Below are 10,179 nucleotides of genomic sequence, written 5' to 3' on the forward strand. Positions count from 1 at the left end.
GCTCAGCTTCCCTGGCGCGGCCATTATCCAGAACAGCTTGGGAGGCCGTAGTAAACAGGGCAGACACCGCCATGCCCGGGGCCTGGGAATGGGGGCCCTGCCTGAACCCTGCTTCCCAGCCTTGGCGATGCAGCAGGGAGGGGCGGTGCTAAGCTCCCGGTGAACATGGGGTGGGGTCTCAGGGTTCTTTCTGCTTCTGGGCAACCTTTCCCTGAAGCCTCTCCTCCAGGCCTGCAGGGACTGGGGCAAGGGAAGAGGAGGGCCTGGAGGGGTGGAGACCTGGGAGAGGTGAGAGGGAGACAGCCCAAGGTGGCCAGGGCAGAGAGCAAACTACGGGGCCGAGGTGGGTGCGTGCGGTGCGCCCGGGCGTCAGGACTTGGTGGGGAAGAGCAGGCAGGTGAGCTGACGGCGGCGGCTGTGTCTGTCGACAAGGGGCAGGGGCTGCTGTGTGTAGTGCTGGACCATGGCCGCCACGGAGGGGAACAGCTAGACAGGACGCGGGACAGCAGTGAGTCCCCCGAGCCTCATGCTAGGAGAAACTTCCTGAAGAAACTCTGGCATTTTTCTAAATCCTTTCCGTCAGATTTGCCCCATGAAGTTCCATGGCCACTTTATGCCCCATTCCAGGGCTCGCGCAACTTTCTCACAACTGCACCCGCAGGCGTGCTGTTAGCCAGGCCAGGTAGAAATAACTCTGGGGCCCTGCCTCTGCCTGGGTCCCCCAGGATGGGGACCTCAGCAAGTGCCGGGCACAAAGTCGAGTTCTTGGAACGGACAGGAGTCTGGACTACCTGGGCCCTGCTCTCCTCCTAGCTGGGGTCAAGGCAGGCACAAATCCCCAACCCCCCGGGTCCTGGGCAGACTGAGCCCTACAGGAGGGGTGCCTCCCCAAGAGGAAGGCAGACCTCTGAGAAGGAATTCAAGTCACTGGCCTCTGTAATGTTTACCCAGTCCAGAAATGTGGGTTTTCCCCTGGACAAATGCACCCGGTTGGGCCCAGCACATGGCTCTGCTCTGCCCTCTTGCCTGCTAGTCCCCGTCCTCCTCCAGCACCTACCTCCTCGTGGTTCCTGCCCTCCCGGCCCAGGGCATAGTGGCTCCCACCATCCAGCCGCCGGATGGGAATGTTGAAGACCCGGCCATGGAGAAGCACCGCCAGGGTGAGGGGCTGGGAGCCATGAGGCTCTGAGCTGGGGCGCACAGTGTAGGCCCCATCCTGCGCAGGAGACCCCATCTGTCAACCTGCAGCCCCGGCCCACAGATGGCCAGCAACCCCCACCCCGCCCTCCCATCCCCAGCTGCTCAGCCAACCACCGCCCATGAGCAGATGGGTTTCCGCAAAGGCCCAAGGGGGCTGCAGTTGCCCACCTTTTGGAATCGGAGCAGGGCACTCTCAACGGCATGGCGGTCACAGTTTCCTGAGTACCAGGGCTGACCCAGCAGGCTGCCGTCCTGTACATACACATGCAGCCATTCAGGGGACGTGCCAGGGCACTGGAGAGGGGCTGGGGGGCAGGGAACCCTGGGCTGCTGTAATTTGTGTTCATATCTGCCTTCCCTGGCCGGAGTCTGCGCCAACAGAACAAAGGTGTGTCCCCGCCCGCTGTCCAGCATGGTGCGGCACACACACGGTCAATGTGTTTCTTGCAATGGCAGCCGCCAGCCCGAGAGGGCTCTCTGTCGGCCTCCTCCCAGCCCTCTCCCAGCCCCTCCTCACCTCAGCAGCTGAGGTGCTCCAGGTGGGTGCTCTAGAGGAAAGAGAGGATCTCCTTCCTGCTGGTAGAAGCAGATTACAGAGTTGAGGCGGGGAGGGGATTAGGCAAAGAAAGCTTTGGGCCCAGCTGCAGAGGTGCGGGAGGTTAGAGGGCTGTGCACAGAGGCCTGAAGCCCAAAGCAGGACACTCAGTGCTTCACCTCTCCTCTCCCAGATCTCGGGCTCTGGTAGAACCTATCAGCTAGGCCATGTGTGACCTCCAAATGAGGGGTGATCTTGAGGTACAAGCTGGGAGTTTCCCGCTTTGGTGAAGACCCTAGAAATTGCCCAGTGGGATCCCCTCAGGCCTGCTCTCAGCTGAAGTCAGAGCTGCAAGGACTCCCACAGCAAAGTGGGGCATGAGGGGCGGGCAGGGGGGTGGGGAGCAGAGTTTGTGGCCTGCAGAACTGTGGCTGGGGTGGGCTGGCAGGACTGCCTGAGGTTCATGCAGAAGATGCCTGTACTCACCTTTAGGGGTGGCATTCGCTGCTCCCTGGGTCACAGAAAGGCTGGTCAGAAGACACTTGGGCCCATAGCCCCATCCCCCGGGCAATGAAGTCTCCCCCTGAGCATCCCCCCACCCCAGGTCACTTCTCCCCTGGCTACTAGCCTCTTACATTCCGAGCTTCCTGGGGGGTTACTGTGGGCCTGTGGGGGCAAGTTGGGGAAGAGAGCTCAGGTTTTACCTCCTTTAAGAGAAAGAGCCCAGTGCATCCAGAGATCGCAGGGTCAGAGCTGGGGAAGCCTGAATTGGCCATCTTGTGCACACACACACACACACACACACCCCTGGGGGGCACTCACCTGGGCACCAATGATACCCTTGGCAGAGAGATTGGGGGCGTCAGGACTTGGGAGCTCAGAATCTGAGGCAAGGCCAGGACTGAAAGAGGGAGGGCGGGCTGGGCTGGGCTGCGCACCAGGCAGGAGATCCACGCTGACCAGGGAGGGGTGAGATGCCCGCAGGCCCTGCTGCTTCTCCGCAGCCTGGGCTCTCTGGGAGTCCTTCCAACCAGAGGGAGAGCTGTCCTGCCATAAGAGCTGGGAAGCCCCATGCAGCCCTTGCTTAAGTCCCCCCTACTAGGCAGAGTGGGGGGCAACCTGGACTAAAGGCTGAAGCATGGGTGTCCCTGTGGCTGTCTGAAGGCAAATGTGTATTGGTGGAATGGTGAGGGAAGACAAGGGAAGAAGATGGAGCCAGAATGTGTCCTGTTTTGAACCGCTGAGGGCCCCAGGGCAGGAGGGAGCTGGGACAGAGGGAGATGTTCACCTGGACTGGGCTCACACTCCAGGTAGAGGTTCTCTTCAGATTTCTTTGGAAGGCCTGGCACCTAAGGGTTTGACCAGCAAGTGGGAGAGAGGGTGAATCCATCATTTGGGGGCGGGGGGCCTATGGGCACCTTCTTCCCCGCCTCACAAGGTGGACCTCTTTCTGAGAGCTAGCTGGCATGATTCAAGTTGCTCCTTTGCCTGGGGAGGAGCATGCGTGAGTGCCTTCCCCTTCAGAGCTGCCTGTAGGCCCCAGCTCTCCTAGAATGTGGCATCCAGGAGGAGGTCTGGGCCAGACCTTCCCCAGTAGCGCGGGACGGCACAGATAGCCGGCTTACACCCTGTCAGGGGCCCGTGGTGAACAGGGAGCCACTCTGCTCTGAACCTTTTTCCTTGGTTTCAGAGATATTTCCTGACCCTCCCAGGCCTGCTACCCTAACTCTGCCAACTTCCTAGCCAGAACCCTAGAGGGTGAGTGGAGGGGTGGGGGGGACAGAGGGGCCACTCACCACTCTGGCCGGTGTAGCCAGCTCTGGAAGGAAAAGGAGAAACCACCAGTCAGAAGCGCAGGGAGAAAGGAATTCAGTGAGACTTAGGCTGGAGGAGTGGAGTGTCCTCTGATCCTATCTGAGGGCATCCTCCGAGCCAGCGTTAAAGCCCCAGGAGAAAGCCACCCTGAGCTCTGATTGCCCCACTTCACAACCCCGGGGGTGTTGCCCGGCTTGACCTCCCAAACCATTTGCAAGGCTTGCTCCAAACGACTTCAGGCTGTTCCAAAAGTCAAAACTACCCCCAAGCTCATGAAGGCTTACTAACCACTGAGCACAGTAAACACGAACGTGCCTCCGATTAGCTGTTTGACCTGAGGCAGGAGACTGCCCCTCTTGGGCCCTTTCCAGACAAAAACACACTGACTGAGGTCCCTCACTATCCCGACATCCCAGGGTTCTGGGTTCACAGGCCTCAGGGACTTAGCACAGGCAGAGTCTCTGGACAGTGATAGCAATAATGACAAGGCTGGAATCAGAGACTGGTGGCCAAAGGGCCCCTTTGATGGGGGTTGACACTCAAATGTGTTTCAATAGTGAAGGCTGCCCTTCAGAACTCCTCATCCTGGAGTGTCCCTTGCCTGCCCCGGAGACCACAGCAGATGCACAACAGGACCTGGGAGTCAGGGACTCTGCTGCTCTGTGATCTCAGGCAAAGCATTTCCGGGCTCCAGCCCTCAGTCTCCTCCTGAACTGTCTGCCCTAGCGGGGATGGGGAATCAGCAGGTAAAAAAAACGAGGACCCCCCCCCCCGGCGGGGGGGAGTGCAGTGACCAGGCAAAGCCTGAAACCAAGTAGCCTGAGCTCAGGTCTACCCTGAGGGGGCCAGGATTCCCCACCTCAGGGTGGGCACTGAGCGGGCCTCGGAAAGAGACAGGACATCCTCGTTACCTTGCTTCCCCACGGGGAAGGGCTGTCCCTGCTTCCTAGCCTCCCGCAGGCTCAGGACCACCTTCAGCTGTGGGCACAAGGGGCGGGAGGGAGAATAGGGTTAGGGGTGGGGGGGGAGGGGAACTGAGGCAGGGGAAGGGCAAGCGGGGTGGGGTGCGGCGGGGTTATGGATGTCGGAGCAGCCTTGAAACCACCGCAGCACAAGAACTCATGTGCAGAGGTGACTCTTGGCCTCTGTCCTGTGGCTCTTCCTTTGTTGTGAGTCTCTCCCTGTTTTTCTTTTTATTCCAGTAAAATCTATGATGAAAGTGGTAACGTCCGAGGCCGTAAGCTTCTCTCAGCACAGCGGGCTCTCGAGCTGGCAGCGACGGTGGCAGAGTGGGGGATTTCTTCACTCTCTAGGCAGGGAGGGGTCCTCAGGCCCCAGGGTGCAGGGACGGGTAGCCGAGCCTGCCCGGCCTTCCCAGCTCCAGCTCCAGAGGAAGGGTGAGTCCTGGGGGATGCTGACAGGCAGGGCTGGGGGAGGGCAGGGTCGGGCAGGTGGGAGCAGCAAGGGCTAACTGGGCTCCGCTTCTCACACATCTTATTTTTCAGGGGCCTCTTGAATGCAAATATGGGGGAATCTTGCAAATGAGATGCCTCTTAGATTTACTCCCTGGGAAATGGTAGCCGGGTAGGGTGGGTGGGGAAGGAGGGACTTGGGGGGGTGGGATGCTGTTCACCGTTGTGGCCTGGGGCTGCAGTGGTGGCGACTTGGAAGGGCCCAGGGGGCCAGGGTGATCTGGAAAAGGCCCCGGGCATCGTGGGTCGGTGGGTTCCTCCCATGTCGGTTCCCATTTTCCTCCCCCCCCCCCCCTAGCCTCTATTTCCTCCATCCCCCTCTCCCCCTCACTGGCTTCCCCCAGCCCCGTCTCCATGGCAACTGGAGGCGGCCAGCTTTCCTGCCCCCACCTGGCCTAGCGGAGGAGCCCTGGGGGTGGGATGCCAGCAGCAGCCGGGGCTCTCCTGGCATCCCTACCCTTGCTCTGAGAAGTGAGGGATCTCAGAGGAGGCCCCAGGGACCCTGTGGGGCCTCCTGCTTTCCCACGGTTGCCTTGGTTACAGTGCCCCTCCAGGCTCCTCTCCCTTTCTCACTCTTCCTCCTGCCTTTCTCCCTCCTCCCTCCGCCTTTCCTTCATCCTTCTCTCTCTCTGCCCAGCCCAGAAGCTTCCACAGCTGCCAGCTGAGGCCTCCCCTTGCCACCCCAGCACAGACAAAGGGAGAAGAGGCAAGGCCTGCGCCCTCTTTCCTCGTGGGGACCCTCTGTCCTGCCTGACCACCCAACTCCCTGCCTCAGCTCCCCAGCCCTTACCTAAGTACAAAGAGTCCTCTTCCTCGGTGTCAGGAAGGTGGGCTGGGGCAAGACTGAAGGGCAGAGCCTCACAGGGTGGCAGCTCATATTTATCTTCCTCATCTTCCTCCTCCTCCTGGGCTTTCCAGAAGGGACAGAAGAGGGGCAGGACCAGTGGTAGCCACTGTGGCCCACCTCCCTCCACCCCAGGCTCAGCAGCTGCACTTACCTTGAGTCTCCAGGTCCCCGGGGCGGGCCGAGGAGATGGGCTGGGGGCATCTTTGTTCCAGGCTGGGGAATCTGGACAGGGGACTGATGAGACTGGCCTCACCTTCCAGCGCCCCCCACCCCACAATGACTTACTCTCCTTCCCTGCTATAATAAACCATCTGCTTTTTTACAGTGGGCCTCGCTTCTTCATTCGACTCTGAGGAGCCACTCATGATGAGCCTTTCCAACACGGCAGCAGGGCCAGTGAAGTCGGCATTTTGAAAATAAGGGGGCCACCGTCACTTACCTACACATCTGGGGGGTGGAGGGGGTGGCCCCGACCTGCAACCAGACTCTAGTCAACTCTGCCCAAGGGGCCAGACACTGCACCGCTCCCAGGACATTCACAGCAGCGACTATGTGAGTGGTGCCCCTTGGAGTTGTGTGCCAATAGCCTGGGACCAGGGCAGCAGGAAGAACAGTCTGGGGGCAGAGCTAGTGCCTGGTGGGGACACAGCTGGGTGAGCTGGTGCCCCAGTGAAGCCGGTAGTGAGGGAGCCCTAGTGCTCACAGTGGGGGGGAGGTAGGAGGATGGTCTCACTGGGCAAGTAGGGCTGTGCCCAGGAAAAGGGGCAGCGAGGTAGAGACAAGAGAGGAGGCAGAGGAAAGAGAGGAGCCAGAGTACTCACTCGCGCTTGCTTCCCCTGAGCTTGTCCTGGAAAGAATCGGGGGGGGGGGGGGGGACATAAGGGGGTAGTCAGTGCTCCCCGGATGCCTCTCTCTGGGAAGCATCCTGGGCCCCCAGGGGTGATCTGTGCACCTGGGGCTGCCCCAGAACCAACTCTCACCATGGCCGGGCTGAAGGAGCTCTGATTCCTGGGAGCCTAGGCTCTACCACAGATGGCCTGGGGACAGAGGCCCTATTATTCTCATCATTTGCATCTCACAGGCACCAGGAAGGTGGGTCTGCTGTGGCCTCTAACCTTGGACCAAGTTGCCCCATGAGGCTCCCATAAGCTCCCCCACGTTGCCTCCCACAGCTGCGGTCCCCCGTCTCCAACCCCTCTGCCCCACTGGAGGAAGAGCTCTCCCCTCTGCTCCAGGGTCTCAGGGCCACAGGGCTGGACCGGTGCTCAGAGGCTTCCCGCAGCTCTCTGATCGGTGCCCCCTCATCCCAGAGGCTCCCGCTTGCCCCGCGATCAGCCAGACTGTCCTTTCCCAACTCACAGAACATAGGACATGAAGGGGCAGGTCCCGTTGAAAATGGGAGACTGTCCTTGCACTTTTCTTAAACGCTTTATGCTTGCTGTCCTTTCCTGGTGAATGGTGACCAATGATCAAAGAAACAGAGGTTAGTGAAAGGCTCAGTAACATGCATGTGTATTTAGTTTGACAGCTTCCTTTGTGGATGGCTGTATTTATTCATTGAGTAAGTATTTATTGAATATTCTCTCTATGCCAGGCACTGTTCCAGGTGCTGAAGATGTTATAGAAAAACCCAAGGAGGCATGTGTATTTCCTGCTGGATCCTCACAATAGCCTCATGATGCAAATGCTAGTTTTATCCCTGTGTTTCAGATGAGGGAAGTGAGCGTATTAGTCAGAGCAGGCTCATCACGGAATACCAATGATGCAGTGGCTTGAACAACAGAAACGTCTTTTCTCTTCTGGAGGCCAGAAGCCCAAGATCAGTGTGCCATCAGGATTCATTTCTGGGGAGAGATCGCTTCCTGGCTTGCAGACGGTCACCTTCTCGCTGTGTCCTCACATGGCCTAGACTCTGTGCAGGCCTGGAGAGAGATGTCTCTGATCCCTGCTTAGAAAGACACCTGTCTGATGGAATCAGGCCTCCACCTTTGTGACCTCATTTAACCTTAGTGACCTCCCTCAAGAGCCTGTCTTCAAATCCAATCACAGTGGGCAGTAGGGCTTCACCAGATGCGTGGAGGAGGGACAAATGCAGTCCAAATCTCAGAGGTTTTGAGGAATTAAGTGGCTTTCCCAAGGTCAGACAATCCCACCCAGGGTTTGCCCAACCCACAGCCTGTGCACTAACCAGTGGGCGCTCCTGTATCGCATCTGGGGTTGAGTCCTTACCCTCCTTTCCTATGACGGAATTAGACACAGCAGGAAACATGGCTTCCTGAAGCCTGAAGGAGCCCATGACTTCCAGGTGTTCTGTTACTCGAGTGACTTCTGGAACTTTACTATCTGAGAAGTGTTGGGGGAAGGGCCTGGGGTCTGACTTTGTTTAAAACAGGGACTAAGGAAACACAGGTGAGGATCATGAACGTAAGACCTTTCTAGGGCACTGTAACTTTACTATGTCTGTTATTTTGGTGATGTTCTGGCTGTTGGCAGAAAGAAGTGAAGGCCAGGTGCTTACACCTTTGGAGGCCACGCGGCTGGGACACAAGGGAGAAAGCCCCACGGTTGGAGCTGGCCACAGCCTTCAGAGAGGAAGACCAGATGATTCCTGGGACCTGTGGGTCAATGGGCACTTCAGAAGCTATGAAAAATCACTGGGATGGCTTAACACAGAGCCCATGTGGTAGAATGGGAAACACTGAGAAAACAGAAACAGAGGGGGCGCCTGGGTGGCTCAGTTGTTAAGCATCTGCCTTCGGCTCAGGTCATGATCCCAGGGTCCTGGGATCGAGCCCCGCATCGGGCTCCTCGCTCTGCAGGAGGCCTGCTTCTCCCTCTTCCACTCCCCCTGCTTGTGTTCCTTCTCTCGCTATATCTATCTCTGTCAAATGAATAAATAAAAAATCTTTAAAAAAAAGAAAACAGAAACAGAGAAACAATCCAGGCCTGGGTCAGGAAGGACAGCAGGCTCCTCCCTGACCTCCCCTCCACATTTGACCTTTGTTCCACATTTGGACCGTAATGCAAGGGGCAAGCTCCCTTACCAAGGGGACCTCCTATGGGAGAGGGTCAGCAGGTCCAAGTCAGCAGGAGGCTCTAGACACCACCCCACTGCTCTAGATACCCAAACTGAGTGGGTTTCCAGTCAGTACCCAGATGCCTGCCACCCCCCCCCCCATTCTGGGCTTTGCATAGGCAAATTCTAGGACCTGAGTGAGTGAAAGGGCCCCAAGCACAGAGGATGGAATTGTGCCATCTGGGTGGGGGCACTCGCCAGGACAGATCAGGGAGAAGGGGGGCGCGGAAGGAGGTCTGCCTCATGGCTTTGTCTCACCCTGACCGGCCTTCTGTGGGGTGAGGACTGTGCTTCTTCCTAAGTACACAGGCAGATTTGGACAACCTCTTTCTCCTCTGGTACAGGAGTGCTCTGTGCAGAACCATAGCTCTTCCCTTGGGATGAATCCCTAGAAGTGGACTTGCTGGAAGCTCACATTTTGGTTGCAAGGCTCCATTGTCGGGTAGCCCCTGAGTGCCTGTTTTAATATCCTTCCATGGCACGCAGTGATGCTCCACATTTTCTGGGCCTCAGCTGCTGATCTCCAATGAGAACAGACTGTAATTTGCAGGCCCAAGGTAAATCCACCCTAAGAAAACAGACAGCTCTCTGGGGCAGTGCCCCCCCCCATTTGCATGATCACAAGCATCGCTGGAGAGCTTGTTAAAAGCCCTTGTTCCCAGACCTTCCCTGAGATCTTTTTTTTTTTTGACAGAGAGAGAGAGAGTGCGTGTGTGCGTGCGTAAGCAGGGGGAGCGGCAGGCGGAATGTTGCCTGAGATCTTAAGGATTGTCTGCTCCAGGAGGGAATTGGGACTCTATATTATTATTATCTTAAAGATTTATTTATTTGAGAGAGAGCACACACATGTAAGCAGTAGCGAGGGGCAGAGGGAGAGGGAGAGAAGCGGACTTTGAGCTGAGTGCAGAGCCCAACGCAGGGCTTGATCCCATGACCCTTGAGATCATGACCTGAGCCGAAACCAAGAGTGGGATGCTTAACCAACTGAGCCGCCTAGGTGCCCAGGACTCTATATTATTTTTAACAAACATCCTAGGTTAATTTTATGATCATTTTTGGGAAATGCTGTCCACAGGAAACAGTCTGAGGACATGTGACTTCTAGGACATTTTTAGAATCCCATATGGACTTTTGCTCGTTCAGAACACAGGGGTCCCCAGCAGAGAGAGAACGTGACACAGACAGTGCTCTCAAGGGGCCCCTCCGAGTGATGGAGAGGGCACCCCCCAAGGAG

The 10,179-nt window shown here is 57.6% G+C and overlaps 1 protein-coding gene across 1 annotated transcript; it reads right to left on the bottom strand.

Moving 5' to 3' along the window:
* Positions 1–369: 369 nt before the first annotated feature.
* On the bottom strand, positions 370–6,336 carry SH2D6 (SH2 domain containing 6; the record flags this gene model as incomplete). The annotated part of the gene is made up of 14 exons (XM_044918879.1): positions 370–486; positions 1,058–1,216; positions 1,369–1,452; positions 1,718–1,776; positions 2,222–2,246; positions 2,371–2,401; positions 2,558–2,636; positions 3,024–3,084; positions 3,532–3,554; positions 4,462–4,528; positions 5,184–5,242; positions 5,813–5,924; positions 6,015–6,091; positions 6,309–6,336. Coding segments are annotated over 14 exons (981 nt in total), but the record flags the coding sequence as incomplete, so codon positions are not given.
* Between the last annotated feature and the right edge of the window lie 3,843 nt (positions 6,337–10,179).

This window comes from Neomonachus schauinslandi, chromosome 10 (genome assembly GCF_002201575.2).
Source record: "Neomonachus schauinslandi chromosome 10, ASM220157v2, whole genome shotgun sequence".
Taxonomy (NCBI): Eukaryota; Metazoa; Chordata; class Mammalia; order Carnivora; family Phocidae; genus Neomonachus; species Neomonachus schauinslandi.